At 50.5% G+C, this 17,681-nt stretch overlaps 3 protein-coding genes across 4 annotated transcripts; all 3 read left to right on the plus strand.

The window, feature by feature from the left end:
- The first annotated feature begins 1,129 nt into the window (after positions 1-1,129).
- LOC131206477 (uncharacterized) lies at positions 1,130-4,244 on the plus strand. Its single transcript, XM_058199039.1, has 7 exons — positions 1,130-1,199; positions 1,285-1,471; positions 1,539-1,835; positions 1,907-2,980; positions 3,051-3,190; positions 3,256-3,515; positions 3,586-4,244. The coding sequence occupies exons 1-7, from the start codon at positions 1,130-1,132 to the stop codon at positions 4,222-4,224; spliced, it is 2,667 nt and encodes an 888-aa protein (XP_058055022.1). The 3' UTR covers positions 4,225-4,244.
- A 491-nt stretch (positions 4,245-4,735) lies between these two features.
- LOC131212483 (protein sly1 homolog) lies at positions 4,736-7,243 on the plus strand. Its single transcript, XM_058206367.1, has 6 exons — positions 4,736-4,852; positions 4,933-5,092; positions 5,156-5,457; positions 5,538-6,495; positions 6,563-6,704; positions 6,774-7,243. Exons 1-6 carry the CDS (start codon positions 4,825-4,827, stop codon positions 7,098-7,100), a joined length of 1,917 nt encoding a protein of 638 aa, XP_058062350.1. The 5' UTR covers positions 4,736-4,824; the 3' UTR covers positions 7,101-7,243.
- A 5,544-nt stretch (positions 7,244-12,787) lies between these two features.
- LOC131210951 (elongation of very long chain fatty acids protein 4-like) lies at positions 12,788-16,076 on the plus strand. 2 transcript variants are annotated; one of them, XM_058204290.1, is made up of 6 exons: positions 12,788-12,967; positions 13,517-13,732; positions 13,807-13,969; positions 14,607-14,778; positions 15,418-15,545; positions 15,607-16,076. In XM_058204290.1, the coding sequence occupies exons 2-6, from the start codon at positions 13,548-13,550 to the stop codon at positions 15,829-15,831; spliced, it is 873 nt and encodes a 290-aa protein (XP_058060273.1). In that variant the 5' UTR covers positions 12,788-12,967; positions 13,517-13,547; the 3' UTR covers positions 15,832-16,076. The 2 variants fall into 2 exon arrangements, with proteins under 2 accessions (XP_058060273.1, XP_058060265.1); XM_058204282.1 differs by lacking the exon at positions 12,788-12,967 and adding an exon at positions 13,125-13,251.
- Positions 16,077-17,681: the final 1,605 nt, after the last annotated feature.

The following is a 17,681-nucleotide window of genomic DNA, read 5'->3' on the forward strand; positions in this document are numbered from 1 at the left end:
CATCCACCTGAGAAGGCACAAAAAGTAGCAGTGGCACGGAAAAGCACAAAGAAAACGAGTGACGGAGAATTAACTAAAAGGTAACCCACGTTATAGGACAAAGTGATACAATGCGAACAGTGGATGGATGTATAAACTATCGAAGCAAAACAACGTTAAATTAAACACAGACAACAAATACTAACCGCTAACCAAGGGAAAGATAGAGAAAGAGCGACAAATGGATGGAATAGAGCCAACAAAGGGGGCTCACTTTATGAAATGTAATTAGATAACAAACAAACACATTTAGTACTCTGCGCTCTGTATTATGATAAAAAGCGGAGAGGAGAACGCGTCACAAGAATACAGTTCAGTTCAGGTTCCGTTTCTCGTGCACGTTAGTGGATACAACATTGTAACGCATGGTTCAGTTTCCGTACCTCCGTGTCCGTGTATCCGGCGGAACAAAGCAAAACAGAGCATTTTAAATGGTATCGATAAAACTGTGGAAGGTGTAGCAAATTAATATACATAGCAAACTTATATTCAAACCCCCAAACACTGGTGGGGCAAAGGAAACAGTCATTGGTCGGCCAGTGGGACGCGGCGACAGCACACAAGTAAATGCTACATTTAGAATTCCATCTTCGGAAGAAAGAAAAAGAAATGGTTTACAAAAATATAATTTGATGTAAAAAAGCTCGCGTTTTTAAGTAAACTTCATTGAAATGCACGTGAAAGTATCACAATCCTTCTGCACACGATGCCTAATGCGGGGGGATTCATTGTTTTACGTTTACTGTCCCCCCAGAGGTCCCAGGAATGTTGTGAAACATTGCGTTACATGCGGGCGCTTATCACCCTCTAGCTATCTAATCTTCAGCGTTGTGTGATAAGAACCTCACCTTGCGTTGATCAGTGCACCGACGGAACCGAGGCTCAGTATGCGATTAGATACCTACAGGTGCGCCGGATTCTTTCATTCGCTTGTTCTTAGTTAACAATAGTATCGTTCTCCGTGATTCTGGTCGAATGTGGAAAATGATTGTGATGAAACGATTTGAATGCAAAATGGTGGATTAAACAACAACTCTCGAGTGCTACAGTGTATAGTAACCTGGTACTTCACAAGGAGTACCCAAAGACGATGAAAATGAACGAGTGGCGGATTCCAAAATTGGACAGCGCCAACTGTCTATGGTACTTGTGCGTCGTAGGTACGATCATTGCCGTGGTGAACGTGGTGATAAGCGGCGCACGCAACGGTGTGTAATGTATCTGATGACTCACGACTCGTTGCAGGCATCGTGGCGGTTGGCACCGCGTCCTACAACATACCGGACGAGCTGGTACGGTGCTATCGCGGAAACGCCACACTGCCGGGTCCACCGCACACCGTACAGTTGTTGCTCGAGTTGGTGCGCAAAATCGAGCGCCACAATCCGACCACACTCGATATGCGTCTCCTGAGTGCCGAGCTGATCCACCGGTAAGTTAGTGATTACCGTCCGTTTTTGATTGGCCAGTGACAAAACTGTGACCCCCACCGAGCACAGGTTACGGATAGATGGCATCGAGAACGTGCCCGGAGTGGCCGAAACGCAGTGGATCACACCGTACAGCCCGCGTGGTCTGATGGTACCGAAGTACACGCTCCTTCGCCAGCTGGTCTCGCAAGTGCCGGGAACCATCGAGTTTGATGCGTTTCTCACGTCGACCGAAATCTGCCACCTGCACCGAATGCTAAGCAGCGCCGTGGAACCGTTTCAGCGTGATGATGAACGTATCACCTGCCCGCAGACCCTGATGAGTGCGGACGGCAATCCTCAGGCCCCGTGGGTTACGCAGAACAAGTACGGGCGCCCGTTGCGCAACCTCCTCGTGTTCCATGGTGTCTAATGTTTGGTGTCCCTTTTTGCCGCAGAGTCCAGAAATCAAACACCAACCGAACCACCTTCGATCGGCCCATCTCCCGGTGTCCGCTAGAGCGGGGAACTTGCCACACGCGGGACTATGGTACGATCGCGCCCGGCATCGTGATCATGTCGATCGCCGCCGGACTGCAGCCACAGAACGTGCTCATCAGCGAGTTCGTGACCGCCTACCGGAAGCGCAATCTGTACGAGAACCTCGAAACGATGGAAACGGCCGACACGCGCAAGCAGCTCGAGAGACTGTTCGCTTCGCTGGAATCGATCGACAACATGTACGCGGCCGGACTGGTGGGCGATCTGGCGGAGGTGTGCTTCTATCAGGGGCCGACGCAGGTGACGAACGTGAGCGTCGGATTGGCCGGAGCCTGGAACGATACCTACCTGCCGAGGGTTCGCTACCTGGCCGAGAATCACGGTGGCCGCTGGGAGATGACCGACAGCGAGATTCTTGCCGGTATCGATGGCCACTATCTTGCCCACAATGTACCACAGTTCGTGAAGCGGCTGCGGCGCTTACGGCTGTCCCAGGTGCTGGAGATGTACTACAGCGAGCGAGGCATTCCGGTGGCTTCGATCGAGAACATCGCCCGGCGTCCTCGTCCAACGAAGCGCCCGACTGTTCGAGAAGAGCTACGCGTCGGTCAGTACTCGGACCGTGAACCCTCGGGGCGAGGCCGGACCGGAACCGGTGGCTCTCGGTTTCGCAGTGTGTTCGATGAGGAGCGCGAAGAGGATCAGCACGCTCCCGAGATCACACGTGCCTGCCAGCGACGAGAAATTCTGCGATCGATCGAACTCGACAAACTGAAGCTGGAGACGTACAAGTTTGTCGAGCTGTTGCAGTACGCCACCGGAAGCGTGATCGTCTCCGAACCGCTGATGCAGCAGATATGCGACGCGACGGTGGATCGCTTCTACGAACAGGCCACTTTGCTGTTGGACACGGTGTCCAGCTGCCTGACGGAGGACACGGCTGATGCCGAAACCGTTCGCAAGCCGAACGTGGATCTTACCGTGGTGCTAGATGGTTCGCGAGACGAGTACATGAACCTGCAGCTAGTATCGTGAGTAACTCGAAAAATGTCCTCCTTTCCCGTTAACTAAATTAGAAGATGTTACTATCTTCACCAACAGATTTCTGGTGGAACTGATCGATGTCTCCTACTACGGTTCGTACATCTCGGTCGTGAACGGTGAGACGGGCCAGTACATGGTGAACAGGACCAACAGCGTTGCCGACGCCTTCGAACAACTGGACCGTTTCCGAGGATCATGTAAAAAGTCAGCGCCCCTTGCAAAGTGCACAGCTCATTACTTTCTTCTTCTTTTCTCCCCACAGTTCCACGTCAGCTGTCGCTCTCGAGAAGTTTTGCCGCCATTGTAGAAAACCTTGCGCGCCAAACGGACACGGAGCGGGCCAGCTTCATGGTCGGAGGAAACGCGCCGGTAATACTCGTTTTTGCCCAGTCTCACCGCGTGACTACCGCTGACTTTGAAAGTGCCCACCGAATGTTGCGAGGTTCTTTCGAACAGTTTGCCGATCTCTACTTCGCATTCATCACAAACGATCCAGCCAACTTCAGGCAGTTGATAACGTTTGTAAGATCTCTCGCGTCTCTCGACAGTGCACAAAAAGGGTCTGTTCTTATCCAATGCTAACGGTTTACAGAATGACACGTTCCACAGTCGATCACTGGAAGAACACTACAGGATCATCGATTCGTCACGAACAACGATCGCGAGCTTTGAGAACGAAATCGCCGCAGTTGTGAAGAGCATCCCGCAGCGATTGGTGGTAGCGGACTGTCGTACTACCGATAACCGTGACGTTTGGCGGGACCAGCTGGTACGCGAGGAACTGGAGCAGTATCTTACACCGGGTGTCGAGCTGCGCTATCGGCTAGTGAACACGTTTATGCACAACGGTGGCGACGTGCGGGTGCAGTTTATGACCACGGACTATGGGGAATTTACCGTGTGCGAAGCTCGTGACTGGCGGGCTACTCCGACCAACTGCCAGACGACGGGTCCGGGCCAGGAAAGTCTGTGGTTCAATTTCACTCGCCCGTGCGGAGGAGGGATCGAAGACCCGGCTTGTCGATCGATTTATTTCACGGTACGCATGGAGAGTACGAACATGCTGTGTAACGAAAACGATTGCCAGTTCCCGGACCAGGTGCGTTTCGTTCTGCGCCACGAGGGCTTGCGCTGTCGAAGCGACGGCAGTGGAGCAATGGCGTCGCTAGACGCCCGTTTGTTCGGCATATTCTTTACGATAGCCACAATATTTAGTATGTCTTGGATTTAATGAACTAGATTCTTTACTGAAGCAGTTGTTTTACGAACCACAAAACATACAACCTACACTTTGCATTCCTTCTCTCTCTCTCTAAATGAACCGACGATGGATTATGAGTGTGCACAATAGAACAGGAGCACAATTCTTAACTTATTCGATGATACTGTTTGTGTTAGTAATCCGTACCTGTTCATACGTTAAGGTTTGAACCTTTGCCATTCAAATGACAAAACCTGACCGAATTAAAACAGTTGAAATCCTACGAATGAAAATTTGTTGAATTTTTTTAATTAACGTGTAACAAGAAACTCGCTAATTTGACATTTTAGTACGATTGGGGCTCAGTTCAAACAGCTTTTCTCTTCTATTCAAATGTATCAGAGCAACCCTAACCTCATAGCCCTTGGCACAGCCCTACTCCATTTTGGTTTGTTGACAAAATTGAGTGTCGAGTTGAGATGAGTGCCCGATGACAGGTGTCAGTTGCATTGACATTCCGCGAGTTGCCGAAAATCGTCGACGTCACTTCGAAGATCACGGAAACAAAATTGGTGCGCGGATTCCATTGATTTATCACCGTTTTTTAAAGTGCTACACGGTCGGCGCACAATGGCCACACTGAAAGACCGTCAGATAGGTACGAGCGCGCGGAGGCCGATGTTAGTTTGGGGGCTGTTCGTTTGGTTCCGTTGTGACTGTCTCGTTATCCGTTTCCAGCCGCCATCCGGCAGATGTTGAACCTGAATCAACCGATGACGAAGGCAATATCGGCCGAACCAGTGTGGAAGCTTCTGATCTACGATCGAACGGGCCAAGACATCATATCGCCCCTAATTTCGATTCGCGAACTGCGCGAGATGGGCGTCACCCTGCACATGTAACGTGGTTTCCGTTCCGTGTTGACCTGGCGAACCTAAACCCACCCATCCCTCCCTTCTAGACAGCTGCACTCCGACCGCGATTCCATTCCCGATGTGCCGGCCATTTACTTTTGCGCGGCGACCGAAGAAAACTTGGGACGGATTGCGCAAGATTTTCAGAGCGGCCTCTACGATGTGTACCACCTGAACTTCATCTCGCCCATATCGCGCCAGAAGTTGGAGGACCTGGCCGCCGCCGCACTGCAGGCCGGCTGTGTGGCCAACATTCACAAGGTGTACGATCAGTACCTGAACTTTATCACGCTCGAGGACGATATGTTCGTGTTGAAGCACCAAAACAGTGACGCGCTGTCGTACTATGGTTGGTATCCGCGGATGCGTAAGGGCCCCGGGGTTTGTAATCGGATGTCGGATTTCTTTTCCATGTTTCCCCACGGGCAGCCATAAACCGGGCTAACACGCAGGACTTCGAAATGGAAGGCATTATGGACAGCATAGTGGACAGTTTGTTTGCGGTGTTCGTCACGCTCGGTACCGTGCCGATCATACGCTGCCCGAAGAACTGTGCCGCCGAGATGGTGGCCCGAAAGTTGGAGAAAAAGCTGCGCGAGAACCTGTGGGACGCACGCAACAACCTCTTCCACATGGACGCGACACAGACCGGTGCGTTCAGCTTCCAGCGGCCGCTCCTGGTGTTGCTTGACCGAAACGTTGACATGGCTACGCCGCTCCACCATACCTGGACCTATCAGGCACTGGGTCACGATGTGCTGGAGCTCGCACTGAACCGGGTCGTGGTCGAGGAAGATCCGGCCACCGAACAGCAGCACATCGGGACGGGAGCGAAACCAAAGACGAAAGCGTGCGATCTGGACTCCCGCGACCGGTTCTGGTGCACGCACAAGGGCAGCCCGTTTCCGACGGTGGCCGAAGCGATACAGGAGGAACTGGAGCAGTACCGCTCGCAGGAGGACGAAATTAAGAAGCTCAAGACGACGATGGGTATCGACGGGGAGACCGACGTGGCGTTCTCGATGGTGAACGATAACACCGCCAAACTGACCAGCGCCGTCAACTCGTTGCCGCAGCTGATGGAGAAGAAGCGACTGATCGACATGCACACGAAGATCGCGACGTCGATCCTGAACTACATCAAATCCCGTCGGTTGGACTCGTTCTTCGAGCTGGAGGAGAAGATCATGTCGAAGCAAGCGCTAGATCGGGCCCTGGTGGAAGTGCTGAAGGATCCCGAGTTTGGGCTGCCGGAGGACAAAATGCGACTGTTTATTATCTACTACATCTGCAGCAATGTGACCGACGCGGAGTTCAAGCGCCTCGAAGAGGCACTGCGCGAGTGCGGCTGTGACCTAACGCCGCTGCCATACCTGCAGCGGTGGAAGTAAGTGTACCGACCGATTATGGGTCCTTGTCCTGGTGGTCCTTCCAAATGGGATTTCTTTCCGCAGGAGTATCGCGAAGATTACACTGTCCAGCTCCAACCAATACGAAGGAAGTGGCACCAAAACGGTGTCCATGTTCTCGAAACTCGTCTCCCAGGGATCGTCCTTCGTGATGGAGGGGGTCAAGAATTTGGTCGTCAAACGTCACGTAAGGAACACGGAGCCGGCCATGTGGCGGTCTGCTGTCATTTTAATTTTGAACGTACTCTGCACGCAGAATCTTCCGGTCACCAAGATCACCGAGCAGCTGATGGAGTGCCGTACCGGGGGCGGTTCCGAGGTGGACGATTACCTGTACCTCGACCCGAAGCTGCTGAAAGGCAGCGACGTGGTGCCGAAGAACCGTGCGCCGTTCCAGGATGCGATCGTGTTCGTGGTGGGCGGTGGCAACTACATCGAGTACCAGAATCTGGTGGATTTCATCAAAACGAAGCAAAGCGCCAACAGCATCCGCCGCATCATTTACGGTGCGTCGACGCTAACGAACGCCAAGCAGTTCCTGAAACAACTGTCGCTACTGGGCGAGGAAATCGGGAGTCACTAGTGCGCCGGGGTCAGGGTGCTGGTTTATGCCCTCCGGGCACGCACGTGAAGCATTCGTTATTCGTATACATTTATAGACCACTATTCTGCTTTTAATTTAATGTACAGAAATACAGGGGACGTGCCGATGCCTTCAAACGTGATCATTCCAAAATGCTTTCCATCATTTTCTCGTTTTAGTATTTAGAAACTCTTGATCCAACTGAAAATCTATGATGTGCTTGAATAAGTATTAATAAATTCTTGCCGTTAGCTGAAACCACAAGGCGCACGCGATCTCCGTGCAAAGGATCGATCGTTCATTTTCCAATTTGTCGGTTAAAGTCAAAAACCACAAGCTCACCAACCAAACAATGGCACGCTGTTTGAAGCATATTTTTCCATCGAAAGTGGCGGCGGCGGCCCGCTTTTCGTTTCTTCAGTGGACATTTCCACTCTGTCGTAGATTACAAAACTAAATAAACCGCTGTTGATCGGCACCATTACCGTCGGAGACCAACCGCCGCAAAATGCATCTTTTCCGCGAATCGGGACGGACTCGGGTTGCATTTCTCTTTCCGCGGGCGCGATTCATTCTTGTGTAAACCCTATTCCGGGCCACGCGTTCCGACATCACTTTCTTCTCGACAAAGGAAAGCATATTTGCACAGCTAATGCACCGGCCGAAGTGATATTTCTGCACTTGAACGCAGCGCGATCTTGTGCGATCTTGAAGTGTTGTTCGAGACGGACACATGATGAAAGGGCACACGACTCGCATTCATCATTCCGCCCGGTCGGACCGGCGGTCGCTGGTTTGTTTGGACTTTTACTGTCTCACTGTGGCATGCGCCATTCGTTGTGTTTGCTCCAGATCGTGTTATGATGCGAGATCCAAGTGCATTGCCGTCGATATTGTTAACTGTTTTGAAGCGAAACAATGGAAAATATATGATTTGCAAGCGTGCAACGAAAAAGGCGACCAATAAAGACCAATAAACTGATGAGCATTGATAGGAAAAGCATAAACAATTTTTTTTCACCATTCTCGATATTGCGAGACGGTGAAATTACCTTTCTTCGGGACCTTCTTTTACCATTTAACGTCAATATCATAAGCGGGCCTTTCGGGCGAATTGTTTTTTTTTCAGTTCCCCAATGAATTTTTCTCAATATTTTGTCGCATTTTAAAGACAGTAAGTTGTAGTTTTTGGTAAGATTGGAACATATTTTTTATCTTAAATTTCATATTCTCACCGCTCTGTTGATTGCGTCATCGCTTTTCTACGTTTCGTTGGTTGGTTGTTATTCTGTAACGAAAGAAAATATTAAACAAAATCATGAGATTGAGAATCGTAAAACCTATCAGACGCGTGTGTTATCAGTGAGCCACCCATTATCATTTTTTAAACCCTGCCAAAGGCGATCCTGGTTCATCCATCCTGTTCGGAACTATCGCTCCTCGGTACCCTAGCCGGAAACCGAGAGTGGCCAAATAATTTATGAAAATTCAGTCACGAACGAACGCACTTCCCTTGGCGTGACCCGTGCCAGCTGGCCATTTTTCAAGTAGAACCATTACAGTCGGCGTAAGGGTTTTAAGGGCTTAATGTACTCCTCCTTTCTCTCTCGCTCTCCCTCACTAGACACGGCCCAAACCTGTCGGCAGGTTTGGCGAGCCGTTTCTCTTACCGATTATCTGCATACCCTTTGACCGAGACGAACCGTGATTCATGACCCCCGAAAACAGGTTCAACCCGTGCCGTAAAATTTCTCCTGAAAGTAAGCAACTGAGGCAGGCAGACAGAGGAATTCCGAGGAGGACACCGGCGCTAAATTATGGCCGTCGGTGAGCGGGCTACAAATTTAATGAACACATTTTCGCAACACCAACAATTAAGTCAGAGACCTTGCCTAGACACTACAATGTTCTGGAACTGGTTTCGAGGTACTCGGCCTGATCGTTCTCGTGGCCCGATCGTGGCCGTTTCACGGAAGGCGATCAACTGTTTGCGGCCCTTCTGATTTGCCACGATGTCCTTGCAGGGAAGAACCGCCTTTGCCGCCATCAAAGAAATTCCTAGAACACAAATGACCACCCGTCATCCAGTGAGCCGTTTGCGTAATGAGCCCCCGGGCCATCGTTAGAGACACCAAGCCGAAAGGCCATTAAGAAAGCTCGGTGCTTACGCGGGGCTCGGTGGTAAGATTATAGTTCGATTAATGACTCGGGCCGGACGTCACCGAGTCGTCGATCGATCAAAGCGCATATCCATTTCAGCCCCCAATCCGGATCCGGAACAAAAAAGCTCAACTCGCGCAACAGCAACGAACCCTCTGTGTTGGCGGTGGTGGCGCAACGCAGAAATCTCATCACGGCGCGGCCGAGGGACCTCATCATGTTTCCGGCAACATGCACACGAAACAATTGCGGTCGGAAAAGCCGCAATCGCGAACGAATGGCGAAGAATGGACCACAATGTACCGGAGTGCAGCACACGGCACTTCCTATTGAGAGACCGTCCTCTGTTATGCAGGCGTGTTGCAGGCGTTACATCATCGGCGTCTATCGGCAGTTCCTTGATTGGATGATGGTTTCTTTCTGGTCCTTTTTTGTCTCGCGTTTGCCACGCGGCGGCCACCCGGCGACAGCAGCCCGACAGGAGATCCGTGAGATTAATGGTCAAGAGAAATTGCACATTAATTGCAGCCTCAACGGCCCCCCGCCCCTCCTTTTGGGTCCTTCCCGCACGGTCCGGCCACCGTACGGATTTATTGAAATAGAAAACAATTAAAATGTGAATTGTGAAATATTGGAGGTCCGGAGTCCCGACTTCGCCAGCTCGTTTTTGATTGAGTGGAACCCTAAGTAGAGCCCTTTCAGTGCCCTGAGCTGACGGCTTGTCAAAAGTAAAAGTGAGCCCAAGTGACATCGCCCAACGGTCCGGTTTCCCCGTGAGATGCACAAATAGCTGCACTTGAACTCGTGCGTCGTCGGGCGCTCGGGTCGAGGGAATAAATTCCACGGAGAAAGAGCGAGAGAGAGCGAGAGAGTGAGCCGGGTAATTGATGGCCGGTTAACAGCGGGGTCGAGGTGCGAGTCGCCGGCGCATCACTCCCCACGCCCGCAGATGCACTTTTGTCACGTTGACCACCGGTTCGGGGTGTGGTTGGACCACCGGCTCAGGATGGGCCCAGCTTATATCGGTGCGGCATATTGATGGACAACCCATTTGTCCCCCGCACGCCACCACCCGCCACCGCCGAGAGGTTCAGAAGTTCAAGTGCAACCGACTGGCGACTGGAATCCACACAGAACCACGGTCCGGCGCGTCCGCCAGCGAAAGGTTAAATGCAAATCGATTACGTACGAAACGGATGCTGGTGGTGGTGGCCGTGCCGTACTGTTGGCACTACTAGTGCCTTGAAAGATTATTAATTTAAATGCGAAGTGGAAGCTGAAGGATAAATCTCCAAACTATGCCGCGTATCCCGGCGGTGCCGGAACGGCTCAGCATTCAATGGGAAAACGTGCTAATAACGGTGTGGCCGGCGAGCACAAAATTATAACCCACTTGCCAGTATTTTAAAGGCTGATTGCGAGGTGGATTGCGTGCCCATCCGAGACCGAGAGGGGACACATAATTTTTTACCGATCAATTATTTACTCTCCCATTATCGTCGATGACATGCGTCGATCGCAACGGACGGCGATGAACCTGCCGTGCCGTTGTCTGCTTCCATAAATGATTTAATTTTGTGCGAAACATCCTCACGGCGACATCTTTTGGCACTTTCTTTTCTTTTTCACTGATCATGATCCTGGCAGCGATCCCGTGGAGAAACCCGAACCCGTTTCGCTGCGAAGAGTCGGGATCACGCATGTTAAACGAGCGAACATTTTCACTTTAGTATCATTACGAAATACCAAAGCAACCCGGTGGTAAGTGATAACGGGTAGCTTTTTCCCTGGGCGACGTGAGAACGACGATCCTGACGGTGTCCTTCTTTCGGCTTTCTTTTCGCGGTCTGGTGCCGTTAGTTTGAGCTAGACGATCGCGATCGCCCTTTTCTTATAATAATTTCAATTTTGTTCTCAACGCGGTACGCCCAGCAGGAAGCCAACGTGGTGTCGAACATGGTGCAATATGCTTAGGCGCGTGGTGCGATCAAGGTCTCGATCATCGATTAGACCCCGTTGGTGGGATCCGTGTTGGCGTGGCAAGGCCGGTTCCCTTAATTACTGTGATATTAGCTGCCTTTTTTTCTATCGCTGCCAACCTTGCTCAACTAGGCCATCCCAAGCGAAAAGGGTGCTGCTAGCAACCCTTGCCCAGGATTTCCCTGCTGTAAACCTGCTCCGCAGGTGCTCGGGCAGGGTCAGGGAATATAGTCAGGGCCTATTGATTTAATCACGGGGTTACACCACGTCGGCGACTGCCGCGTAATGCGCCGACATTCCGACCACCCGTCCGATCGTCGATCGTTGGTGCCGATGTCTGTACGTGGCAGAAACTTGCCGTTGGCGGGGTTTGATCCCCCGAACTTCTTCCTGCTACACGGCTGACTTAAGGAAGAGCGGCCCGCGCCATCGTTACATTACATTGTCATTAATTAGAAGTTGCTTTGGAATGATCTTATCTCGACAGTGGCTTTACCGGCTTTACTGCTGGTGGTCAAGGGAAGCCTCAAGAACACTGGGCCCATGAGCTGTAGGGTTGCGTTTTTTTAACAAATATGAGTCCTGCGATCGGCTGCGATCGACTGTGAGTTTTTTTTAACCCCATCAGAACCTGCCTTTTGGAGGTTATTCTGAAGAAATGCTCAATTATGGTTCATAATAATTTCAATGAAATTTATGGCTTTGAGATCGGCAGTGGTTTAGATAACACTAACTTTGAGTTACTGATGATTTCCTCCTGAAGGCTGATCCCCTTTAGGTTTAGTTTCATTTTCCAATCCTAAAAGTGTCCAAGCGTTCCGCTTCAATTTCGCCGAAGAACCATTGAGCGACTCCTTCTTCATTTTCGACGGAAAATGGTTCGCCAGATCAAAATCCGCAACAAACAGTCAGGGTGTATTGGCTTCTCTTGCACGACGTGTGGGATTTCCGAGCCCCGAATATGTCTGTTCCGTTTATTAACCTAACCACGGAGGTGGAAATGAGCTTAACTCGTAAAATAAATTTCGTACAGTTGGAATTGAATTGTTTTTAATGCTTCACAATTATTCTACAAACGTATAGCGTCCCATTACGATTTCCAGAATGCAGTTTGAAGTTAAAATTGACGATCCTTCTACCAAAAACAGCACGAAAGGAGTATGAAATCCTTTCCGAGGACTAGCAGCCTGGCACGGGGATCCGTCTACCGCCCGATAGCCACGATCCACTTCGGTGACTTCGGGTCAACCTAGCACCCGAACCCGAACACTCTCACTCTCCGCCACACGACGGTATCAGCTAAATCCCCGCGAACACGCAACTCGAGAAACCTGCCCCGAGAAAAAGAAAAAAACTCGCGATCGCCACCAACACCACAACACCGGTACTGTGGCTCCTGGCTCCGCGCCGTTTCTCCGGCGAAACAACAAAACAAAAAAAAAAAGGAGGTGCATTAATATCTGCATCGATCAGGGAAAATTTATTGTTGTTCTCTTTCCTGCCGGGCCGTCAGCCGCGATCCGCGTCATTGTTCATCGGCACGCCGAACCGTGCGCCACGCGATAGTCCGCTGTCCGGTCGTGCTGGGTGTGTTTGGAGAAGCGGAGTTAGCGGCGGGCAAGAAGCGGTGGGCAAATTTTGCACTCTTCAACGAAAACCGAGCGAGCTGAGAAATTGGCGCCAATCCACCGCACACGGGCGACGGATTTCCAACGGGTTTTTGCAAGGTAGCTTTCCGGGCCAAAAGTGATTCGAGTCGGACCGTGACGGCCGTGTGTTCCGCGAGTTGTGACGAACTGAAAATCGTGAAAAGCTTTGCTCTGTCGAGAGTAGCTAATTTTTTGGTTAACCCGGACTGGCCGTGCCACATTCTGAAGTCGTGGCAGCGTGGCCATCGCCAAGCTGCTGGCGTTGGAAGTTTTCCGTACTGACCGCATTATTCTGCAGTACTCAGGATCACTGTCCTCAGTGCAGTGCAGCGCGAGTGTGTGTGGCGCCCGCGTGTGCCTGTGTGAGTTCCTGTGGTGGGTTAAAATATTTTAGGCAGCACTTTTCGAGAAACCCAAACCGTTCCAGCGTGGTGTTGTTGACGACTTCAACCTCTGCGACAATCTCAAACTGACCTTCTCGGCCGGAAAGCGGTTTTATCGACCACTAATTTGTAGCTAAAAGATTACGTTAGAAAATTAAACACTCAAGTGATCACCCGGGAACTTCGGAAATTACTCAGCCGATTGAAAACAATTTTTCAAATTCATTTCATTCACGTTGTTCAGCTTCCGGTGGAGATTTCACGAGACCGCGAAAATGGCGGCGGCAAACATCAGCGAAAGCATCCCGTTCTACGACGTGTTCGGGTACTACGAGTGGACCCTGACGCTGGCGGACCCGCGGACGAAGGGCTGGCCGATGGTGGACTCCGTCATGCCGACGTTCACCTGCGTGTGCATATACCTGTTCCTCGTCTGGATTGGCCCCCGAATCATGCGTGAGTAAGTGTCCCCATCACGTCCCATCCCCGGGGTCCCAGCGGCTGGAAAATGTTGACCTTCTTCCACCTCCGCAGCCGGAAACCGTTCGACCTCACCTCGTTCCTGATACCCTACAACCTGGCGATGGCCCTGCTCAACCTCTACATCTGCCTGCAGCTCTTCGTGGGTTCGACCATGCGACGGTACAGCTACATCTGTGAGCCGTGCCGGCAAAGCATCGATCCGGCGGAACTGCGCGTAAGTCTTGTGTCCGTCCTTCCTTCCCTGGCCACCATCGCCCAATCCTCAGCCGTGATGGGTGGACTGGATAAATTACACGTCCAGCTCGATGTCGCTCGGATGTCGCACATCGAAAGCTCTTAATTACAGACACGGTTCCAAATTTGGAGCGAACACGCTGATACGATCCACAACCAGTCCAGCGGTCCCCAGGACTCGGGAGTCCGTGGGAAGACACGATGGAGCTGATTTATCAATTCACCAGCTCGCTCCTCGGGAGACATTAAACTGCCCCCCTTTTTTTGGTGTGTATCGCTTCGCGATCGTGATGAATTTCTGTTTCCCCCTTTTTGACCTCCGTCCCCCGAGGGCCAAGGATGACGCTCCTCGAACAAAAGGGATGTGCCTGCCTGCCTGCCTGCCTGCCTGGTGGCGTCTTGTCTTTCTCTCTCGCTCGGAGGCACGCTCGGGACGGAAAAGATTTCACTTTCGTTCGGGGTTGGGCTCCGAAGCCGGAACTTCAAGTCAGCGGGTCCCGCCAGTGGGCTTAATGGTCGCACAGAGCCAGATTTCTCTTTTTCCGCGTCGCGTTTCCTTTGCAATTCGTGGTCCTGTTCGTGCGATCGCTGACTGATTTATTGTCCACCGATTGCAGATCGTCGATGCCGTCTGGTGGTACTACTTCTCCAAGGTGCTCGAGTTCTCCGACACGTTCTTCTTCATCCTGCGCAAAAAGGACAATCAGCTGACGTTCCTGCACGTGTACCACCACAGCACCATGTTTTCGTTCTGGTGGATCGGCATCAAGTGGGTGCCCAGCGGAAGCAGTAAGTATCCGAGAGGGGGGGTCCAGTGGGTCCTTTAAGCAATTCGTTTGCCCTCTGGCGGCCTTAAGCTTCAATCGAATCAAATGATGCTTCTCCACTAGTTAGCTTATGAAGGACTGCAATTTCAATGCTAACAGTTATTAGTTGGCATTATACGATACGCGTCGTATAAAGCACAGTCCGGTCACTTAGAAAATACCTGTTACGCACGGGGCAATTAATTGCAAGTATCGTGTCCTCTTTGCAACCCGAGGCCTTACCCGAGACCGATTACAATCATTACAGCCGCTAATTGACCCGAGGCTACCGCAGATCAAAAACCCGCGGTTTATTGCAGTTCTTCTCAGCGCTCGCCACGCGGTGGCTTTTGAATATTATTAACAGCCAACGGACTGCTCAATTGGTGGCCAAACATCAGCGCGTAGGCTTCCTTCCCTTCCCGGAGCAAATGACACGCATTAATCGAACGCTCAACGAAAAAGGATTAAAAGAGGGACAAAACAACCATTTTGGTGGTGCCGACAAATCGGTCGCTTAAAGTTTAACACCATAATTTGTTACACGTATAATGTACATCATTATTTCGGCGCCGAAACTTTCTTAATCGATTACAATGTTCTCTCTTGTTCCGCTTCGTAGCGTTCCTTCCGGCGATGGTCAACTCGTTCATTCACGTACTAATGTACGCGTACTACGGTCTTTCTGCGGTCGGCCCGCACATGAACAAGTACCTGTGGTGGAAGAAGTACCTCACGATCCTGCAGCTGGTAAGATCACGCACAAGACGCTGCCCCACGTGATTTTGAACGCCATTTTCTCCCGTAACAGATTCAGTTCACCGTCGCCATGATACTCGGTATCAATGGTATTGTCACGGGGTGTGAGTTCCCGCTGTGGATGCACTACACGCTAATCGGCTACATGATCTCGTTCATCGTGCTGTTCGGCAACTTCTACGCCCAGGCCTACCTGCAAGGCAAACCGATCCGGCAGTTCGAGATCAACTGCATCAACATGGGCGCCATCAAAGAGCAGAAGGAGAAATGCACCTAACAGCCAACCGCGAGCCAGGACCCTCGAGGGGGGTCCCTCGTCTTCCCACCACCAAATGCTGCAGGGTCTCTACTAGGCGCACACCATCAGCTACCATCTTCTTTTTCGCTTCTATCGACTTCTTTTTGTACATTAATGTTTCTGATTGCGTCTTCTATCGCGTCCCGTTTGGTAGGAAATTGATTAACAAGGATTGCTTCCGGCACGGTGGGCTTGTTTGTATGTAAGATGGCGACGAGAGCAGCAGCGAGTTCAATAAAATGATTTTATGTAAAGAGAAACGCGTTCGCGTTTAGTCTACCGTTCAGTATCGCAAGGCAGAATCGTTTGTCAACCATGTCCAATTCCCAGAGTGCCGACTCTACAAAGAAAATGCATCACGAGTTATTAGTGAGAAATATTGCCGGGGAGACCACAATTTTGACGAGTTCTTTTCCCAACGTCCCAAGGCGACCTGTTCGCACATTGAAATGCGTTAAATATTGAAAAGTGTTTACCGTCGAACCGTTAATTCAAAACCTTGATCGCGATTTCTCCGTTTCGATTTTCACGAAATATTTCAATTTCGGGGCTGAAACCATTCAAGCTGCGTGCGTTTGGTGAATGTACGCAGCCACAGACGTTTCAAATCTTTGCCGTTAAGCGTAACCCTCGTGCGTGATGCATGTTGTGCTGGGGCTTTAGTTGGATTGTTGTCGCAGATTTCAAACTGGAACATACTTACCTCGCAAAACTATTACAATGCTTACGCCCTACACTATTTTTGAAGCCAAACAGTAACCGCATTCGGATTGCAGAGCAAACGGAATCGCCCACACCTCTCGCGTGGATGTTTGTGTTTTTTTGGGATGTATTTTTTCACCACTTTCATGTAGTTTAGTTTCTCTGGTTGTGTTCCTTTCTTTTTCAATGTAATATATCTATGATTTTAATTTTTAATAATTAATAACAATGTACAATAAAATCAAGAATTTCATTTCATGTATCTCGCGTCGCGTTGTTCGCTTTTTACCTTTTTTACCGCACGGACCACCACCACAGCAGTTTCCCTCTCCCGCCCCAGGTCCCCACGTGTCCGTCCGTTTGACGAGGCGCGCCTTCCCGCGATGTTTTGGAACGTTTACATTCTTCGGACCCCACGGGAACGCATTTTTGACCCGCCCATCTCAACTTAAAGCTGCTTACAGCTCCGCGCCCGCGAACGTCGGGAGAGTGTGTCCTGCTTAACCTCACACCTCGCCCGGTTCTTGTTGCCGTGGTTTGCCCGTTTGCGCCTCGCGATTCTGCCTTGGGATTCGCAACATCGCACGGTGCCGCTGGTTCCGGTTCCGGTACCGGCACCGTCGTTCGCGCGTTTACTCTATAGGCTGGCTTGTACGTTTTTGCGTTTAAGTTTTGCAGTTTTGGTTTGATTGGTTATTTTTTAAAGACTTTCCTCTCTTTAACTAACACGATTTGCTTTAACACGTTTTTTTGTGGTTTTGTTTTTTAACTTTTGCTTTTTACCTTGTGGTTTGGTTGCTCTGCCTACTGCGGTGTGTTCTGTTCTTTAACTCTCATCATTTACTTGTCCCCGTTTTTGGTTTTGTCTCACGCGTACGAGAGTTAGGTGTAACCGAGTTTTGTTTCTTTTTAGTTATGCTTTTTTACGCTACGCTTTTTTGATAAGACTAGGGTTTTTTTTCTTGTTGTTCTTTATGCCACTCACTACACTTTCGCGTTTGCTGCCGTGTTGCACCGTGTTTTGCGTGTTTCGTATGTTTATCTTTGTTTATTCAATAGTTTGGTTCCTTCGTTTTAAGATTTCTTTTTTTTTGCATTTACCCTTTCAAACGTGTACTCAAAGTTTC

This window comes from Anopheles bellator, chromosome 1 (genome assembly GCF_943735745.2).
Source record: "Anopheles bellator chromosome 1, idAnoBellAS_SP24_06.2, whole genome shotgun sequence".
NCBI lineage: Eukaryota > Metazoa > Arthropoda > Insecta > Diptera > Culicidae > Anopheles > Anopheles bellator.

Bases quoted from the DNA above. Each gene is read 5' to 3' on its own strand.
- LOC131206477 (XM_058199039.1), top strand. From the start codon at position 1,130: ATGAAAATGAACGAGTGGCGGATTCCAAAATTGGACAGCGCCAACTGT. The intron at 1,472-1,538 runs GTAAGTTAGTGA...CACCGAGCACAG, and splicing joins AGTGCCGAGCTGATCCACCG to GTTACGGATAGATGGCATCG. The intron at 1,836-1,906 runs GTACGGGCGCCC...TTTTTGCCGCAG, and splicing joins CCGTGGGTTACGCAGAACAA to AGTCCAGAAATCAAACACCA.
- LOC131212483 (XM_058206367.1), top strand. From the start codon at position 4,825: ATGGCCACACTGAAAGACCGTCAGATAG. The intron at 4,853-4,932 runs GTACGAGCGCGC...ATCCGTTTCCAG, and splicing joins ACTGAAAGACCGTCAGATAG to CCGCCATCCGGCAGATGTTG. The intron at 5,458-5,537 runs GTTGGTATCCGC...CCCCACGGGCAG, and splicing joins TGACGCGCTGTCGTACTATG to CCATAAACCGGGCTAACACG.
- LOC131210951 (XM_058204290.1), top strand. From the start codon at position 13,548: ATGGCGGCGGCAAACATCAGCGAAAGCATCCCGTTCTACGACGTGTTC. The intron at 13,970-14,606 runs GTAAGTCTTGTG...CACCGATTGCAG, and splicing joins TCGATCCGGCGGAACTGCGC to ATCGTCGATGCCGTCTGGTG. The intron at 14,779-15,417 runs GTAAGTATCCGA...TCCGCTTCGTAG, and splicing joins GTGGGTGCCCAGCGGAAGCA to CGTTCCTTCCGGCGATGGTC.